This window comes from Eschrichtius robustus, chromosome 6 (genome assembly GCF_028021215.1).
Source record: "Eschrichtius robustus isolate mEscRob2 chromosome 6, mEscRob2.pri, whole genome shotgun sequence".
NCBI classification, from domain to species: Eukaryota; Metazoa; Chordata; class Mammalia; order Artiodactyla; family Eschrichtiidae; genus Eschrichtius; species Eschrichtius robustus.
Genome location: NC_090829.1, coordinates 20,216,797 through 20,237,779, shown reverse-complemented (window position 1 = coordinate 20,237,779; position 20,983 = coordinate 20,216,797). Strand labels below are relative to the sequence as shown.

The window sequence follows — 20,983 nt, the reverse complement described above, 5'->3', positions numbered from 1 at the left end:
TTTATGGAAGAGTGGATTTTCAAATGTCCTTTAACTCCCTGTTTTTGCTGACATTACCTGGTTATACAGCTGCTTTCCATAGAAACCTTGAAGATGTTATTCCATGGTATTCTGACCTCTGTTATTATTTTTAAAAGTCTGCTGTCAGTCTAAACTGACATTGCAGAAAAAAATTTCTCTTTGCCTTTCATTTCTGCAGTTTTATTGTAATTTGTCTGTGTATGGATTTCTTTTTATTTATTTTTACTTCCCCATTCTCATTGTATCTTTTCAATCAAAGAAAATCACCTCTTTTAGTTTCTACAGAATGTATCCATATTCTTCAACATTGCAGTTCTCTCACTCTCACAGTCTTCTCCTGCAACTTTAATAGATGTATATTGGTTTTTCTTGTTCTGTCTTGCATTTCTCTTAACCTCTTTCCTATTTCTCTCCTTCTTTATGCAACATTTTTTTGTAGTTTCTTTTATTCTGTCTTCCATTTCACTAATTATCTCTTCAGTATTGTCTAATCTCTTGTGTATCAGTGTAGTATGTTTATTTCAATGACTTTTTATTTAGGAGTTGTATTGATTTTGTTTTGTATACCTGTTCTTTTTTTAATACTATACTCTCCTTATGCTTTCTATTCCTCTTCATGTCTTTCATCATTTTAGCATCTCTTTCATATTGTTGTTCTGTTTTATCTCTTAGGGTGTCACCTTTTCATTTATCTGCTTAATCTTATTCATTTCCTTGTGTAGTTAATAATACTTGGTTTTGAATTCATTATTGGTGAGTTTTGTGTGTTCTGTAAGGGTCCTTTCCTCCCTAGGGTGTGAAAATTTGCCCCCCAAAATGAATTTTGGTCTAGTTTGTGCTTTTGCCCAAGCTCTTTATGCACAATCAATCAGTTTTTATGTTAATTCTTTGCCTTCAGGCTCTCATACTTCATAAGTATTTATATTATATTTGAATCTCATAAGAATATGAGAAGGCTTGGGGTTTTTTTGCACTTTCATGAACACCTCCCCCCCATTTTTATTGCCCACCCAGGGCCCAGGTTAGATGGCAGACTTTCATGGTATATCGTCTCATCAATGAGCAGACCTTTTCTAGTTCCCTTCATACATTTGACAGCCCTTTTAGAGCCCCAGCTCCTGCCAAGTCCAGATCCTGCCTCTCATGGACTCAAGACCATGTCTCTTTTCTCATGGGCATTAAAATGTTAACCAAGTCAGTAACTTCCTGAGCCACTGCTATGAATAATCTATATTTCTGAGATACAGAAGTCTCCTTTTTTTCTTTATTAATCATAACTTTTAAAAAACTTTTTTACTTTATCTGTTATTTTTTAATGTGTTTTAGTATCTACAGCAACTTTGTCTACAAGGTTGCTAGAAACAGTTACACTTGTGATTGACTTTATCCCTGTAAGATGATAAATATTTCTTGATTTCATTTTAAGTTTAATTTATTAAAAACTTAAAACAGTTGATATTTATTGACTGAACCAGGTTTTGTATTAGGTTCTTCACATGTGTAATGACATGTAATTTACAACTTTATGAAGTTGTGTTATTCCTTTTTACTAGATGAGAAATTTAAACTTAAGGGACTTTAAACAGTTTGTCAACGGTTACAAAAATAGTAAGTGGTGGAGCTAGATTCAAATTGGGGTCTGTCAGACACTAAACTTGATTTCAGTTGTTTTGTTATTTTGGTAGTGTAAGTGAGAAAAATTGTGGTAAGACCTATCTAGTAACTATTTGTTTATCAAAGTATTCTGGTGCCCCAAATATGTAATTGTCCATTGATTTTTTTTTTAAGAGGTTTTTAGTCTTTAGATTTTTTTCCAGCATAAACTTTTCTAGTGCTATTGAGGTAGAAAGAACAATTTGCTGTGGGTTTTGTTCCTTGAATGGGACTTGTAGGAATACCGAATACAGAAGTATTGGAATACAGAAGTGAGATTATAGTTCATATATAAAGGACCTTTGAGTACCATAAATGACAGAGAGTTTTGCTTTTAAGTTAGCAGTAATTTCTAATACAGCTGTGTAAAAATAGAATAGGTAGTTTTGAATAGGTAGCAAAATTTTTGGTCAGTCACTTACTCATAAGAAACACTATGTAGATAAGAGGAGAATGGGTGATTGTAAGAAACTTTCCCTGGGGAACACAAATCCAGAGGGGTCTGGCTTACCTTTTTTCTTTTTTCTTTTGGTTTTAGTGGCGCACAGCCACAACCCGTTTGTTTACATATTGTCTATGGCTGCTTTTATGCTATAACTGCAAAATTGAGTTAGTTACCTTATAGTCTACAGCACCTAAAATATTTACTATCTGGTTCAGTCCAGTAAAAGTTTATTTACCCTTCTTATAAAGTAAACCCCAATGAAAATGATTTTACTTGATTTGTCCATAAAAAATGGGGAAAACTTTTCAAGCATAGGCTCGTAACTTGTTGGTTCTTTCCAAGGTCAGCACATAAGCTACATAGTGGTCTCCTTTGCTAAGAGCAGATTCTGGCCATATGATGTCTTGTTAATTACGAAAGGCTGAGCTAAAGACTTTGTTCTCAGTTCAGTCAGACTAATTGAAAGCCTCAACTAAGTTCTTTTCTCTTAGTTTTTTGTTTTACCCATTCTATTTAACTGTAAAGCACATTTAGCATCAAATAAAGTTCATTGTGACCTCAGGCAAAGGGAGGCAGCCACATGTGGGAGTGCTAGAAATAAACCTGGTATCTGTCTGAGGGGAAGCAATGTGTGTCTAACAAGAAAAAGGAACTTGTCTGTTCAGTGAGATCTTTGCTGACTTTTTGTACTCTGACCCCATGTTTAAAAAAATATGCAGGACTTCAATTCTTTTGAGTTCATTTTCAAACCAATAGCTTTTTTTTTTCCCACCAAACATTTTTTACTGTTTCTATAAATATACATGCCCCAGTGTTCCTGTTGTACGTGTTTTTCTTTTGGCCAGCTGTTCAGGTTAAACCTGTTCATGTAGCACACACTCTTTTAAGTTCAATGTCAAATCTTCAAATACCTTCTACACATTACTATTTTGATCAGAATATTTTAGCATCTGCAAAAGTGCCATGTTAGCATGAATGAGAGTGCATATTTCTCATTTTCATTTTTCTCTGATGTCTCAAAATATTCTTTTGGTATCTTCCATGCCAAATTAGAACATTTGTAAGCCATCAGTATGTTAGAACACCCTGACCTTTGGTCAACAAATAGGTAATTAGACTTTTCTGTCAAGTCTGATAGGTTGCATGTAAATCTACCTGGCTTTTTGGTAGATTTGACAGTCCCATCTCATGCCCCGCCACCCCCCACCCCCCCCATACAGATGGCATTGAATTTTGGAGAGTTGTCTTCACTGTGACTTTATATTTGAGTTGCACTAATGGGGTTTACTTCCCTTTTAAGAGCGCTACACAGCAGTTCTAATGACACTGGTTTCAGTAGTTAGAAGGATGAAGGAAGAAGATGGAAGCAATGCAAGCCTTAGGTAAAAGAATTATACTTGCCTCCTTTTGAAGCAATGGGCTAAGGTACCACTGAGACTTGGAGTCAAGGCCGGAGAAAACTTTCTACATACTCATTCAGAGTAGGGTGATGGGGCTGCCATCACCACTGCTGTGGAATTTATCTCATTTTACAATTCTTGCTTTAATGGAAAGATAACAAATTGCTCCTTGGGTCAGAGAGTCTGAGAAAGGAAGATAAACATTACTAAGCGTTGTCATGGCCTTTATAAGAAGTTGAGTGCAAAGGGTGCCCCCATAAGGTGGTCAGGGCTCCAAGAGTTTGTCCCCAGCTTGACTTCTGTCAAACTGTCTCTATGACAAGGATGTTTTTTCCTTCCCATTGTGAGCATTCCATCCTCAAGACACTAAATGCTTTCATCATTGTCTGCTTTTGAAGAGGAAATTGTTGGACTTTTGCCCAGTTTGGCTGCAAGTAGGGTAGGAGGAGATGTAGGAAAGTGAGCCAAAGTGCACTTTAACCAGACAGTGTTTACTTCACATGTGTTGTGTCATGATAAGAATAGGGGTATTGGTAAAAACTTTCATGCTCCATAGCTACCTTTTCTAGTGAAGCGTAAACTTTAAAAAAGAGAAATAAATTAATAATGCAGATGTAAAGCAGGCTATTGGTATATCAGGCTGTCAGCATGAAGTTTCACAATTTTGCTTCCAACCGTATTTTGCTAGAACTAGGGAAGTGCTTAAAGAGACATAAAATTGAATTGTTGGTTGGAAGGAAATTTAGGAACTATTAAATGAAACTCTCCTCTTTTATCTGATTATTACACACACTACCACACTCATTCAGTTCCCCAACACACACACACACACACACACACACACATTTTTTCTCTTTGGTAAAGTCCTTATGTGGCAGATAGAGGTCCGCGTGATCTTTCCAACACTGACTCTTTCTTCTCCTCACCTGGCTTTTGTGCTCCGCCTGTACTTTCCTCTGTCCCTCATGTCCTTCCTCCTCACAGAGATCTTTCTTGACTATTGACACGTTCTGCTGGCACTCTCATTTATCCATTGATCACATGCACATTGTGCATTTGTGGTTTGTCTGATCTGTGAGAGCAGGGACTGCATTTTTGGCTCATTTCTGTGTCACCAGCAGCTAACACAATGCTTGGCACATAGCTGCACTCATATATGTATAGAACCCGTGAATTCCATCCATTGCATTTTCTGTAGTCACCTGACTTTTATTTGAACTTTGCAAGGTATCTTATTCCATTTTGTATTTGCTCTAGTGATAATACCATTTTTAGAAAACTGAAGAAAATGTTGACAACCAAAATGAGAAAAGGATAATATTAATATATGAAGAACTCATATAAATCTCTAAGGAAAATGTTTAAAACTCTAATAAATAGACCAAGTATGTGATTAGCTAATTCACAAAAGAAATTCTACACAAAATTGCTAAAAGAGACCTGAGAAAATGCTTATTTTCACTAGGGATCATATAAATGCAAAGCAAAGCAAAATCCTACCTATAGATTTAGCAAAAATTATTTGGCACAAGAAGCAGCCTGAGAGACCTCTTACACAGTGACTCTGTAGACTGTGTTAGGTTAAAAAGATAGTTTTAGAGCCACTCAGACCTAGTTTTAAGTCTTAGATCTTCCACTTGGTTAAATGTATGACTTTTTTGCAAATTAATTTTATGTCTCGTTTGTGAAACTGGGAATTTACCTATTTATAGGGATTTTGTTATTGTTTGTTTAATTCATTCAGAAATACTTATTGAGTGCCTGCTTTGTGCCCAAACACATTCTCAGGTACTGAGGATACACAATGAACAAATTATTCCTGGCTGATGGAATTTACATCCTAATGGTAGAGACAGACAATAAACAAACACATAAATAAAATGTACAGGATGTTGGATAGTGTTGAGGGCTATAGAGGAAAATAAAGCAGGGAAGAGATGGCAGGTAGTATGTCACTGTGTTGCTATTTTAAATAGGATGATTCAGGAATCCCTTACTGAGACGGTGACATTTCAGCAAAGATTTCAAAGTGGTAAGGGAGTAAACCGTGTAGATGTCTTGGGGAAGAATATTCCAAGCAGAGAAAATAACACAGATAAAAAGAATGAGGGGATATTGTACCTGATATGTTTGGGGAATAGCAATGGAGCCAGTATAGTAAGAACAAACGAGCAAGGGGAAAATACTAAGAGAGGTGAAGGGGGACGAGATTGAAGGCCTTGTGAGCTACAACAAGCGGGTTGGCTTTCACTTAGGTCGGAAGTCATGGCTGAAATTTCAATCAGGGGAATGACATAATATGAGTATATTTTAAATGGATTATGTTGCTGTTGCATTTAGAACAGACTATGCTGTGGAAGCAGGTAGACTAATTAGGAAACTTGAATTTTGAATAGGGGTTGATGGTGACCTGGACTAGGGTGGTAGCTTAAGGAAAGGTGGAGACAGAGAACTACTTAGACTCTGTGCATTTTCAAGGTACGTAAATATTAGGCATGAGAGGAAAAGTGAAAGATTACGTTAAGGTCTTGGGCTTGAACAACTGGAAGGATGGAGTTGTTGTTAACCAAGGTAATGTGTAGAGTGCTTAGCCTGCTGTGTGGCACCTACTAGATGCTCCATAAAGGGTGGTTCCCTTCCCCAAAATTTAGGGTAAAAATGAAAGACTTTTCCTTTATCTGATGTGCTTGTGTCCACCTACACAAACAAATAGAATATTTCACCAGAATAATTAGATAACAAATTATACATTTAGCTGGCACACTGGAGTTTAGTAAATTGCTCCATCTCTTCACCAAGATATTTACACTCTAATAGAAAGTGGAACTAATATTTTTCTATATGACTGAAACAGTAATGGCAAGGGTATCAATAGTAATAAAACTTTTTTAAAAATCAAAGAAAAAACATACTCTGTCAGTGTTTCATTTTATGGATAACATACACATGTGACTCTTTATGCCCCTTTTTTTTCTTTTCAGGATGCTGCCTTATGGCTGTTTAGCAACAGGAGACCACTCTGGCCTCATTGAAGTTGTGAGCACCTCTGAAACAATTGCTGACATTCAGCTGAACAGTAGCAATGTGGCTGCAGCAGCAGCCTTCAACAAAGATGCCCTTCTGAACTGGCTTAAAGAATACAATTCTGGGTTAGTGTATTTTGTTTGATTATCATTCTTCTGAACAAACCACCAAACAAATAACTGTTCTCACAGTTAGAATCATCAGTGTCCTAGAGGAAATATTAGTGTTATTTATTGCTTCATTTCAGGTTAGATCAAAATGACAAATAGGCTTTCCTAAAATCTTACAGAAGATTAGCATTGAATTCTGCTTCATCTAGATCAAATTTCAGAGCTGGGCAGTAGTTTAAAAATCTAAGAATTTAAGTGTTTAACAAATAACATATAACTTTTGAAGTGCATGGACTTCCGTAATTATGTGAATGTATGAACCTAAGTAAATTTTCAATAGGTTTTTAAAATAGAAGTAAATGAGTTTGTACACTGATCTCTCCAAACTAAAAAATACAGTGCTAGTAATTGTGTTATTTACAATTATTGTGTTGGAAAAGCCCTCATACATAGGAAATTAAGGAATTTCACAGTGAGGGGAAAACACTGCAAGTATTTTTGGCTAAAGATTTTGAAATCAGACTTAAATGTTATCATTGGCAAAATCCAAGAACTTGGACTTCCCTGGTGGCGCAGTGGTTAAGAATCCACCTGCCAATTCAGGGGACTTGGGTTCGAGCCCTGGTCTAGGAAGATCCCACATGCTGTGGAGCAACTAAGCCCGTGTGCCACAACTACTGAGCTCACGTGCTGCAACTGCTGAAGCCCACGCTCCTAGAGCCCGTGCTCCACAATTAGAGAAGCCACCGCAATGAGAAGCCCGTGCACCACAACGAAGAGTAGCCCCCGCTCGCCGCAACTAGAGAGAGCCTGCATGCAGCAGTGAAGACCCAATGCAGCCAAAAATAAATAAATAAATGAATAAATAATAATAAAAAAAAATCCAAGAACTTGTATGTGAAAATTAGTTTTCAAATTTTGATTTTAGGGCCTTGTCCCTAAAGGGTCTATATTAGTTACTTCTGATTTAAGTCAGTGACTTTAATGGTTGGAACTGCAATACTTAACTCTTAAAATATGGAATTCTAGTCTTCAGTCAAAACTACAAAAATGTTCCAAAGCCCAGCATCATTCAGCCAAGCTGATGGTCTCCTCTCATTACTGTGCATATGAACCTACCCCCGTCCCCCACGGAAATGTGAGCCCCAGGACACAGCAGTTTGAATAGTTGATGTCCAGTTATCTGATGTCTTTGAGCAAGCCTGCTGACTCCTCCCTGCCCTGCTCTTCTGGTCATCATCCTCACTCTTGGCTGATCCAGCATCTTCTCCTTATATGGTTTTGGCAGCTCTGTGTTGCAGTTGTTCTCACATTAAAAAGGAAACAGAAGTGTGGATTGGCTCCGTCCCACACATTTGGAGGCTGAAAACCTTCCTTGCTCCTATTTTTTCTCTTATTCAGGGATGACCTGGACCGAGCCATTGAGGAGTTTACCCTGTCCTGTGCCGGCTACTGTGTAGCTTCTTATGTCCTTGGGATTGGTGACAGACATAGTGATAACATCATGGTCAAAAAAACTGGCCAGGTAAGCAACTTCCCAGAGTGCCAAGGGCCTCAGTGATGCTGTTACTTATGGGCAGCACAATCTCTTGTGAAACTCAGATTCTTTATGAGTCTCAGTCATGCCTTTGTCTTTCCTTTTATTTCCCACCCCTTGTTTCATATGCCATCTGCTTCATATATTGGTTTGTTTGCTTGAAGTTAGGTGATAAGCATTTATTTAAATGTTTAAAAAATTATTTAGGTTATTTACAAGTGACCTATTCCTTCAATATAAGAAATTGTATTTGGGACACATATGTACCTAAGAGTAGAAGGAGCAGATAATGTGCAGGACGTATTAACTTTAAAGAAGATAAGTGTTAAAAAAAGAAAAAGTTGAGACAAACCCCACTTGAGGCATTTTTTCTTTTAGAATATCAAATATAATCATCTGTGGGAGTAAGGCGATACGGAGTATGACTAATATCATTTTGGGGTAGCTAGGGAACTAGACCAGGTTATTTAATATAAAGAAGGTCTTAGTTTTGAAGTGAAAATTTTCTCATTCTTCAGAGTGACTTTTGTCTGTAAATTCTTTAATATTAAGCAAAGACAGATGAAATAATTTGAGACTTTTTCAGTTTAGCCACCCTTAGAATTCCCTGACACTAGAGGCATTCCAGAGTAAAGACTCTGAGTCACTCTGTGAACTCTGGCTCTAGGTGGGACCCAGAGTTTTACACCTCCTTGGAGATCTGGGTAGTTCTGGCTTGAGCTTTTGAGAGTTGAACCTTGTGTTCACACTTAAAAGGATTCCCTCCGACTTCTGGTTAATCAGGTTGAAACACAGGTTTTTCTCCATTCTTTCTTGATGCCCTTCTAATATATTGAGGAATAAGAAATATGTAAATCCAAGAAGTCAAAGGTAATAGGAAAAGAGGCCAACAGTGGGTGAAAGACATCAACAGATTTGGGGATGAGCAAAAGCAAAATGGAAAAATAGCAGTGACTCGGCATAGCTGAGAAAATGGCTACTTGTGGAAGGGTGTGTCAGTCTGAGGAAAGCTCTGGAATCAGGGGCACTAGATGCTGCTGAAGGTGGGGAAAGGGGGAGAGGCTGAAAACAGGATTGATTGGCAGTTTATATATGGAGCAATTAGGTGCTTATATCTCCTTCCCAACTCCAAGAAGGGCCAGAGGATTTATTCTCTGAAGAAACCAATTCTTCTGACTCAAGGACAAACAGGTTCTATGGAAGCTAAGGGTAAGGTGCCATATTAAAAATAGGGATGGAGTGAAAGTTGGCATGATAAATGGTATGATTCCCAGCCATTTCTGCTTGCTTTGCTCCAAGAACAGTAGCAACCAGGTGTATATTCCCACTCTCTCAATAGACTAGATAGTTCTTCTCAAGAGAAACTGATCAGTTCCAGTGAAAAGGCTTACAGATGCTGACTTTTGAGGTCTCTCCCCAGATACTCTGCAAGGAAGCCCACTGATCAACAATCCTACCATGTCCATAGATTTTTCATTCATCTTTTTAGTGACTCATTGTTAAATATGAATGGTCAGCCAAAGATTATCAGACATTTGTGGAAAGCCTCCACCATGAAAGAGACCAAATCAAGCAAAATGGGGGGAGGGGGAAAGAAGAACTCTGGGAAAACAGTACCTGCAGTAAACAGAGGATGATTTAAGAAGTAAAAACAGAAAAGATATTGCATCTATGAAGTAGTAAGATTCTATTTTTAAAAATTAGAAAATAGAATTCTTAGAAATTAAAAAGAGGAACAAATAAAATTAAAATAGAAGAAGTATAAACTAAAGATCAACTAACATTTCTTGAACTCTTTAACTTGTGGAAAGCACAGTTCTTTAAGTTCTTTATATACGTTAACTCCTTCAATCCTTATGATAACCGTACAGAGTAAGTGGTAGTGTTACCCCATTTAAAGGTGAGAAGATTGACACAACAGAGAGGACATACCAGGATTTAAATCCTGGCAGTTTGGCCCAGATTCTGTTTTTTAGGCACCAGGCTATATATTGCCCTTTAATATCCCCAAAAGGACCAAGATATCTGATAAGTAGAAGAAAGAAGATCCAGAAATGATAGAAGATCAGTCCAGGGAGGTTCGCCATCTAGCCTAATAAAAGTTACAGAAAGAAGTAGCACACAAGAGGAAGGGAAGGAACTTACCCAAAAATAATACAAAAACATTTCCCAAAGCTGACGTTTGTGACTATCCAGTCAAAAGGGCACGAAAGTTCCCTTACAGTAGATGAAAAAACCCTTACTAAGGCCATTCACCGTGACATTTCAGTGCATCAGGCATAAAGTGATGGTCTTAAAACCTTCCAAGAGATACAGCAAGCCACTTACCAGGGTTCAGGAGTCAGAAAGACTTGACTTCTAAATAGCAACGTTGGAAACTATTAAGACAGTGGGAATTAGCCTTCATGATTTTGAGTGAAAATGATTTCTAACCTAGAATTCTATACCAGACTTTCAGTATGAATGTAGAACCAAAGACATTTTCAAACATAAGGTTTCAAAAGCTGTATCTCTTCTGCATCTTTTTTCAGGAGGATGCCAGAATAAGGGCATCCATGAAAAATAAGGGTCTCAACTGGGGTGCTTTTGCCCTTGGGGGACATTTGTCAATGCCTGAAGACAGTTCTGGTTGTCAGGATGGGGGAGGGGGTATTCTACAGGCATCTGTGGGTAGAGGCTAGGGGTGCTGCCAAACATCTTATAGTGTATGTAAGATAGAACCTCACAACAAAGAATTATAGGGCCTAAATGTCAGTAATGCCAAAAGTGAGAAAGCCTGGTCTACACCAAAAGAGAAAATGATGTGGAACCCAGGAAACAGGGACTGCAAATGGGAGGAGAGTGAAGGTTGAGCACGGGGTGGTGGTTCTTTGGCAGGCTTAGAGAACAGCCAGCCCAGACAAGAGCTAACAGATTACCTGACCATGTGGAAAACCGTTGTGAAATGATTTTTAGATTTTTAAGATTTTGTGAAGAATTAATGACCAGATCATAGAACACTAAGACAAAAAACAGTTTTGTCAAGAAAAAAGATGAGCAAAAAAAGGAAGTGTAATCATAGTATACTATTACCACATGGCTTATGCAGTTTGAACAATATAAACACTGGATATTGATTTAACCAGAAATTATGATATAATGTGTTGCATTATGAGGCATGACATCAGCACAGGAGTACTAAATCTTTACCTTCCATAATAATCCAAAATTAGGAAGTAAAAAATAATTATAAACATACTATTTAGAAAAATGGAGACATATATCAGGAAAAACACGTGGAAGGGTGGGGAGAAGTTACCTCTAAGTAGTAGTGCTTAAGGGGGTGAGGGAACTGGTGGGGCAAGGATGTACTCTCTTTTTGTTTTGTTTCTGTGTGTAAAACTATTTGATTTTTTAAAATCAAACGTTTATTATTTGGATGTATTTTTCTTTTTAAAGATTCATCTTTCCCACTGGGTATATGCAGTTTAATATCAGGGTTATTATTTAATATAAAAGACCTTCGAATGTCAGAGCACTCTTTTCCCAAATGATCCAGGAGGATCACACTGTGTAGTGTCTCTACTACTACTCCATTTGATGTAGTGCGTGGGGGTCTAGGACTGCTGAGGCCTTGCGTTTTTATTTGGAACCCACCAGAAAAAAAGGGGAAATTAAATCCCATTTCTTTTCCAGCTCTTCCACATTGACTTTGGACATATTCTTGGAAATTTCAAGTCTAAATTTGGCATTAAAAGGGAGAGAGTACCTTTTATTCTTACCTATGATTTCATTCATGTGATTCAACAAGGAAAAACAGGAAACACGGAGAAGTTTGGCCGGTGAGTATTGTCCTCGTGTCAGCGTAAATGCATCTAATGTTTTCTCAACTGACCAGCTAGACTAGCATTTAGCTGAGAGGTATATTTAGATTGGGGAGATAGTCAATCTGCTAACAGGAGGCTTTGGGGGAACTTGCCTGTCAGATCCTGTTCTGGTTCAAAGAAGAGAAAAAAAATGCTAGAAATTTGAAATAAAGTATTGTTTTATTCCAATAGTATACCACCTTTTACCTGTATTAGAAAATTCTCTGAAACTGTTAAGACATTTGATAGTGAGACGCTGAGAGGGACTGGCATTTTGCTGTCATTCTATATGAAGTGCAGTAAGAGAGTCAGGGTTCAGGGAAAGACTTTGTAATCTCTGATCTATTCCTTGCTATTTGTAGGTTTCCAAGCACACTACTTGTCATGTCGTCTTTACTTCTTCATTTTAAATGGGGACAAAAATAATTATATTTCAGGGATATTTTGATAATGAGAGATATGTTACATGATGTGATCAACTCATCCATATGCTTACCAAATGATTGCTATTATCATTTCCAGTTCCGCATGGGTTTCTGCAGAATATAACTCTGGATCCATTTTCCTCTTTGGCAAAATTAGGGAGATAGGATTGGGTGGTCATCTTGAATGACCAGCTTGAAGAGGAGAGAGAGGGAAGGCAAGATGACAGGAAGGTACAATGCAAATTCATTGACACTGATTTGGGGGACATTAAAGAAATTAAGTCTCTGGAGTCAGACCACAAATCTAGAATCTAGAAGTATGGTTAGAAATCCTTATGGATTATAATCACCACATTTTTATAATTAATTTTTGTGACACATAGAATTAAAAAGTCTAGATTAAGTGTTAAATTGCCTTTTATCATATAATTTCTATTTAATTTTGTTTTTGAAAAAGATATGTGTGGTTTTAGAGAGCTTGATTTATTTTATGTAAATTTTAGTCCTGGGACAATTTTCAAAAGAGTAAAACTCAGGAACGTACTTTTAGTTCAGTAGAAATTTTCCAGCTCTTATGGAAAGTTTAGCTATATCTGTCATTTTCCTTTATGAAATTTGCTATTTCCGTTCTAACATCATACTCTTGTGATTTGCTGCATCAACTAAAGGTTCCGCCAGTGTTGTGAGGATGCATATCTGATTTTACGACGGCATGGGAATCTCTTCATCACTCTCTTTGCACTGATGTTGACTGCAGGGCTTCCTGAGCTCACATCAGTCAAGGATATACAGTATCTTAAGGTATAAACCTCTTTTCTTTGTAAATTGGACTTTGTGAGCATAGAGCTCAGCCGTACCTACCTATTTCATTCAGATGTTCAAAGGGAATGGAACAAAGTCATTTCCTGTGAGACAGTTTTACCCAGGAGTGGTAGTGACAAGCAGCTAAGTAGTTGTCTTGCAGTAATCATAAATTCATTTCATCTTCAAAAACCCTCTGGCAGAGGTCATATTATCACCATACCTTGGTGTTCATTCTCTCTCCCATAAATGGTATTTGAATAAGGACATGGGGTATGCTGTGTGGCCAAGTCAGCCTCCTGCAGACTTTGAGATTTGCACCTCACTACAGAGAATATATAAAATCAGATTTTTTTCCTTCATTTTCAGGACTCTCTTGCCTTAGGGAAGAGTGAAGAAGAAGCACTCAAGCAATTTAAGCAAAAATTTGATGAGGCACTCAGGGAAAGCTGGACTACTAAAGTGAACTGGATGGCCCACACAGTTCGGAAAGACTACAGATCTTAACGATCAGCCTTTGCTCCTAATGTATTTGTTTTGTTTAGTTTTCATTTTGCACTTGCACTAAATTGAACGTGACCCTGCCAGAGATGTTATAAAGGGAATGAAATCCTGGAACCCAGAGTTAAATTAAAAACAATGGCATCCCACAGAAACCTAATCTGAACAATCCCTGATGACCACCCTCTGCTTTTGAATGCTTCCAAGATTCATCATGCAAACTGTCAACATTATGGATAATCATTTCCTGCTGACTTTGCACGCCAAGGAATGCTACTAGAGATTGTTTTTTGTCTTTCTGTTTTTTGTTTTTGTTTTTTTTAAGTATTTGGTACTTTTCTGGAAAGGTGTAAATACTTCTTTTTCCTATTGTGACCAAGTGTTATCACTCAGCCAACTTATCCACACCTGGGGACTAGTAGCTCTTCTTATTTTCCAAATGAGGCTTAAAAGAAAGCTTTCTTTCTTCCCTTTTTAAATTATGTAAACTACAAATTATAATATAATTTGAAATTATGATTATTTTTCAAAAGAAATCTTTTAAACCTGTGGAAACATTAATTCTATTGTTGATACTTATCTACTGTGATAGCATCATCCCAGCCAGACTTGATGAAAATCTACGTGGTGAGGCAAATATAATTTATGCTGCATATATATTTATAAAATTTCTAGTGGGAGTTCTATATAAAAATGATGTTATTTTGATTTTCTTCAGCCTGTGTTTTAAAGTTTTACAAAAGCAGAGCTTTTTCCTAAGTTACTTTTTAGTTAACTATGTGATCCAGTTCTTCCAGCTGCTTCTATAATGAGGCACATATTAATACAGTTTTTACATGGTATCTATGAAAGAGTTCACTTCATAGAGCATAACACTTGAGCAAATGTATCCAAGACAGAAAGCAAATGAAAAGGAAACTATTTATGGAATAAACTCCAGGCCTAAAATTCAGTATTTTAGTAAAATGCCAGCTGTTCTTACTGTATTTATTAAAACTTGTAATAATGTGATTTTTCAAGGATATTAGTTCAAATTGAAATGTTTCATGCCACATGGAATTCTTTAATTTATTTGTTGAGGTACCACATATTTAGGGTGCTAGATGGCAGAAAATGTTAATATGTGCAATAGGAACTACTGGTTTGAATGTGTAAATGGAGGCTCTTTCTGAGCACTGGCAACATCCAGCAAAACTACTGCTTATTCTCCAAAGACTATTGGGAGCTCTCAATCCTCAATGACATGGGAAAGAGAACTGAGTATTTGCCCTGTGACTGAGTTTTCTATAGGAATTTTATTAAAGATTGTTTAATTTTGTTGTCTTCCTTAATGTTCTCAGTCAAATAAATGGGTGAGCTGGTTTTGGCTGCTCTTGGGATGTGTGGGCCTCTTCTTTATGGGCAGCACAGGACCTTGGCACTGGGACTCTTTAAGAAATGGTCAAGTCAATAGACAAACCAACCTCAGGGGTAAGCTAAGGCTCATGGTCTCTTCCATGACTTCTCTCCTTGTTTCCCAACCCCATCAAGCAGTATGGGAGGCCTTTTGGACTTTGGTTGGGAGCCTGAGGCAAGAGGGTGTCTTCACTGAGTTTCCATGCCTTTGGGAGGTATCCTGAGGTCTGGAAGAATGTCCCTTCAGTTACTCGGTACCCAAGGCCAGACTAGCCACTTTGTAGCTCTCTTCCATTGGGCAGGTGCTCCGAGCACAGTTTCTTGGAAATAACTCAGCTGATGGTGGGGATTGAACTCTGAACTGACCATTCCCAGGGCTGCTCTAGACTTGGTGAGAGTTGCAGAAATAGGACTGTAGGAGGACAGGTTTGTTCAGGGATCTTTGTCTGATAGCAGTCCACCATTACATGTACCAGGTTACGGGTCAGGGGTTTGGAGAGTGGTGAGCATTGCCAGGCAGAAGCGGGCACCATTGTTTCCAGAGGGGTCTCCTCAGCCCATAGGTTCCTTGGTAAATATATGCTAAATCGGTGAATGTGAATGTCTTTAAGAGTAAGAAAGGGAAACGAACCTGCCCAGACAGTGCTGGACCTGAGGCCAGCATGGCTCTTAACCACCTCTGCTGTAGACCCCCCATAGATAGCATGATAGCCCTCAGTAGCTGCTGAGCACTCCTACCAGGTGCTCCCTACACACTTGCTGACTTGCATGTCCCTGATTCTCAGGGGCTCCGCCTGAGCCAGAGAGATGGAGGTGGAAGGCAGAGGATAGCCAACCAACAGAGTAGGTTAGGGGTCTGGGGTGCAGGAATAGTTCCTTGCCTGGGGGCTGGTTACCCAATGCCTTGGCTCCCTGTCTTTTGGTTATTTCCCAAAACAAGATTTTGGGAGCTCTATACATTTCCATACTTGAGGACAGCATCTGTGTCTACCCTGGACTGGGAAGGCAGAAGATGACTTTGTTGAACAAGTAATTCGTGAGTATTCTCCTCATGTCTATATTCAAGACCCTGGGCTGCAGAAGCTAGTATTTGCAATCCAGCTCTGCCTTTCTGACCTTGGAGTAAGGTATTTATTTTCTTTCCCAGGGTCTGAGCTTCCTATTTGTAAAGTGGGATTGGTAATAACTGCCCTACTCACTTCTGTGGGAGAGGCTGGTTTAAGACTGTGATTGGAACGTGTGCTGAGTCCCAACTCAGAGGCAATCTCATTTCTTTCCCTGCTTCCCCCTCCTGAAGGGAGGAATCTCAGGGAAGGGAAACTCCTTCCAGAGCTCTATGCTTGTCTCCTGTCTTCCAGTGCATTCTCAGTTCTGCCTTGTGCAGCCCATATCCCCGACTGTCAGCACCAGATCTTAGCCAGGCAGCCTGTAATGCAGGATTTACCTGTCTGCAGAAGGTGAAAGATTGGTCCATGACGTGGAAAGCAGAGAGGTACCATGCCATGGGACCCTGACTATAGGGGACAAACAGCTCTTAGGAGGGAGGAAGCAGGGGCTGTGGTTTCCTGGAGAAGTGGGCCTCTGAGCTGAGTCTTCAAGGACAGATAGGAGCTAGGTGAAGAGGTAATGGGAAGAGCATATTAGGCAGGAAGGTACAGCATATATAAAGCATGATTCATGGGCATTAACAGGATCAGCAGGTGCTTATTTCCACCTGCCTCTTCCCCTTCCTCCGCACCAGAATGCTGCATCTCTTCCCAGGTAGGATCTAAACACCAGTCATGTCATCCTGGAGCTTCTTCCTCTTTCAGTAGCAGTAGCAGTTTTGTCCCCTTTTCCAGTGATGGAAAAACTGTCTGACAACACTTTCTGGGTTATTCCTACATGAAACTGTATAACTAATAGATTTTTGGAACTTCTGATACCTTTCTACTTTTAGCAAAGCCCAGGTTTAACACTTAGAGGTCTGGCCTTTCAGATCTTCTCCACCTTCTTCTCTTCTACCTTTTTTTATTGTGGAAAAAGGCACATACAGAAAAGTACATAAAACAATAACATATAAATAATAGCATATTATAGAGCAACCATTCAGGTAACCACCACACAGGTCAAGAAAGAACATTGACAGCACCTCAGAACCCTACAAATTCCCCTTCCTGGTGAAGACTCCCTCTCTGCCAAGGTAATCACCACCTCTTTTATGGCAATCATCAGGATTCTTCCCCCTCAACATCATGTTTTTAAGATTCAGCCATTTAGTTGCATGTATCTCCAGTTCATTCTTTATCATCACTGTATAGTATTCCATGTTATGGATACCCTATAATTTACCTATCCTTTCTACTGATGGGACACATACAGGTTGATTCTAGAGAATCATACAGATGCTGCTGCTGTGATAATTATAATTTATCTCCTGTTTCACGTATGTACATATTTCTTTGGATGTATATACTTAAGATTAAAATTGATGGGTCATAGAATTATGTAATCTTTTTTTTTACCAAGTAATGCTAAAATGAGTAGTTGTACCAATTTATTTTTTCCTGGTACTTAATTCTTGTTGCTCCACACTCTCACCAACACCCGGTTAACCAACGTTTAAAAAATTTTAGCTATTCTGGTGTTTATAGTGAGCTAATTTGCATTTCCCCGATTAGTAATGACATTGAATTGCTTTTTCATATTTGTTTTCGCCATTTGGATTTTCTGCTTTGTGAAGTGCCTTCTTAAGTCCTTTATCCATTTATTAATTTGGTTACCTGTCATTTTGGTTTTTTGTTTTAAGGAAGGATTTTTAAATTTTGCTTTTTGGTTCTTGTTATGTGAAATTCTGTATATATTTTTTCTACAAGCCTTATCTTTCTTCTAATAACACAAGATCTTAATTTTAATGTCAAATTTATTATTATTTTCCTTTGTGGTTAATATCCCTTAGGTGGTATTTAAGAAATCTTTCCCTATCCCAAGGTCATGAAGATATTCTCCTGGATTACCTTCTGAAAGCTTCATTTTTTTCCTAATCCATTTAGATCTGTAGTCTACCTGGAATTGCTTTTTATGTATAGTGTGAAGTGTTTTTTCCTAGTATCTTTTATTTGGAAAGATAATCCTTCTTTCCCCACTGTTCTATATCCCCCTTGGTCATAAACCATCTGTCCATATATGTATGAGTCTGCTTCTGGACTCTAGAAGATATCCAGTAGATTTCATCTCCCTATTTTATTTTATTTTACTTAATTATTAAACTCATGCATAGTACATATTGTGTGCTAGGCATGCATCTAAACTATATATATTTAATCCTTTTAACAGTGTTGTGAGATAGGTACAGTTGTTCTTTCCCACTTTGCAAATGAGAAAATGGAGGCACTTTGTCCACAAAGTAGGAGCCAGTATTCAAACTCAGGGAGTCTGTCTTAAGTGTCCATGCTCTTTATTCACAGTTATCAATGATGCCTCAGTATACATTTCAGAATCTGCTTGTCAAGATGCCCAAAATATGGAAATTTTAAATGGAATTGCACTAATTTGTAGATTAGGTTGAGTCAAATTGACATCTTAAGAATATTGACTCTTACAATCCATGACAATGGAGTATCTTTTATTTAGATCCTCTTCAGTTTATATCCACTGTGATTTATAGTTTTCTATGGAGAGCCTTGTCTATATTTTGTTAGATTCCTGGGTAAGTGATTTTTTTTTTTAACATCTTTATTGGAGTATAATTGCTTTACAATGGTGTGTTAGTTTCTGCTGTATAACAAAGTGAATCAGCTATATGTAAACATATATCCCCATATCTCCTCCCTCTTGCGTCTCCCTCCCACCCTCCCTATCCCACCCCTCTAGGTGGTCACAAAGCACCGAGCTGATCTCCCTGTGCTATGCGGCTGCTTCCCACTAGCTATCTATTTTACATTTGGTAGTGTATATATGTCCATGCCACTCTCTCACTTCTTCCCAGTTTACCCTTCCCCCTCCCTGTGTCCTCAAGTCCATTCTCTACATCTGCGTCTTTGTTCCTGTCCTGCCTGGGTAAGTGATTTTAAGTTTCCTTGCTGTTGATCTGTTATATAGCAATTGTTCTCAAAGTGTGGTCCCCTGACTTAGGAGTATTAGCATCACCTGGGAACTGATCAGAATGCAAATTCTTGACCCCCACCCCAGACCTACTAAATCAGAAACTTGGGAGATGGAATAGAGCAACCTGTATTTTAATAGTTTTAACTAAAGTTTCAGAGCAATCAATAGGTATACAAATAATATTTCTATTTCTCAGACATACCAAACCTTCTAATTAATCCTAACAATTTATTTATAGAAATTATTTTGATTTTGCATGTATCATCTACAAATGATTAGTAGCTTGCTTGCTTTTTTTCCATTCCCTTCAACATTTTATTTATTTTTCTTGACCTTCTGCACTGGTTAGGAATTCCAAGAAAAGGTTGAATAGAAGCAGTATTCTACCTTTTGCTGATCTCAAAGGGAAAGTCTTCCATATTAGGTATGGTGTTTGCTCTGGAATCTGGATCTTTTACTAGGTTAAGGAAGCATGTTTCAATTCCCACTGGATTTGTTTCAAAAATCATGAAGTGATGCTGAATTTTATCAAGTTATTTTCTGCATTTTACGAAGATGATCATATGGTTTTACTCATTTGGTGAGTTATATTGATTGATGTTCAAATATTTACCCAAATATTTACATTCCTGAATGAGCCCAACTTGATTGTGATGTATTATCTTTTTAAAAATATATTGCTGGATTTGATTCGCCAGTAATTCATTTGGGATTTTTGTGTCTATTTTCATCAGTGGGATTGGTCCATAAATTTCTTTTAAGGTCTGTTTCAGGTTTTGTTATCAAGGTTTTGGTGACCTTATAACACAGGTAAGATTGGCATTATTTCTTACTTAAAAGTTTGATAGAATTTTGCTAGTGACTTTATGTCTGATGTTTCTTTGAGGTATGGATTTAATTTCTTTAATAGAGGAATATTCAGATTTTTATATCTTACTGTGTTTGTTTTGAAGAGTTGTGATTTTCTCGGTATGTGTCCATTTCATATACCTTTTCAAATTTATTTTTATAAAGTAATCCGTGTGTTAAGAGTTCATTAACGTTGCAGGATTGATAGTGATGTCCTCTTTTCATTCTTGGTTTTGGTTAGTGCCTTCTCTGTTTTTAGTCTCACTAGAGGTTTTTCAATTGTATTGGTCTTTACAAAAATAAGCTTTTGGCCTTTTTGATCCTCTGTTGTATGTTCGTTTTCTACTCTGCTTTTACCCTTATTATTTCCTTCCTTCTACTTTATTTGTGTTTATTTTGCTGTTATTCCTCTCCTACAACTTTATAAAATGGTTGCTTAGCTCATCAAGTTTAGCTTTTATAATAACAATCTTTATCTGCATCCCATAAGTTTTGATATGAAGTCTTTTCATCACCATTCAATAGAAAATATTTTCTGATTATCATTTTGGTTTCTTTGTGACGTGCTGGTTACTTCAAAATATTTATTAATTTCCAAATACAGATGGATTTTGTCATTTTTTAAATTGATTTCTAGATTGGATGGCATTCACAGAACTTATCTATGAGTTAAATTCTTTCAAATTTGTGGGGTTTATTTTTTTATGACTCACAGTATCGTCAAGTTTTATAAATGTTCAGTGTGCACATGAAAAAATCCATATTTTGCAGCTTTTGATCAGCTGTTTTACATATGTTCATTAGATCAATTCTGCTATGTTGTTTAAATTTATATATTTTTACTGAATTTTTGCCTAGCATTTATGAAAGCGATAAGTTAAAATACCCCAC

The 20,983-nt window shown here is 37.6% G+C and overlaps 1 protein-coding gene across 3 annotated transcripts in view; it reads left to right on the top strand.

The window, feature by feature from the left end:
- Positions 1-15,134, top strand: part of PIK3CB (phosphatidylinositol-4,5-bisphosphate 3-kinase catalytic subunit beta) — a 195,865-nt gene extending 180,731 nt beyond the window's left edge. For all 3 annotated transcript variants that reach the window (XM_068545993.1, XM_068545994.1, XM_068545995.1), the window contains 5 exons: positions 6,501-6,668; positions 8,055-8,178; positions 11,866-12,011; positions 13,129-13,261; positions 13,631-15,134. In XM_068545993.1, the coding sequence (XP_068402094.1) occupies positions 6,501-6,668; positions 8,055-8,178; positions 11,866-12,011; positions 13,129-13,261; positions 13,631-13,768 (709 nt within the window). In that variant the 3' untranslated portion in view covers positions 13,769-15,134. The remainder of the gene's footprint in view (positions 1-6,500; positions 6,669-8,054; positions 8,179-11,865; positions 12,012-13,128; positions 13,262-13,630) is intronic.
- The last annotated feature ends 5,849 nt before the right edge of the window (positions 15,135-20,983 follow it).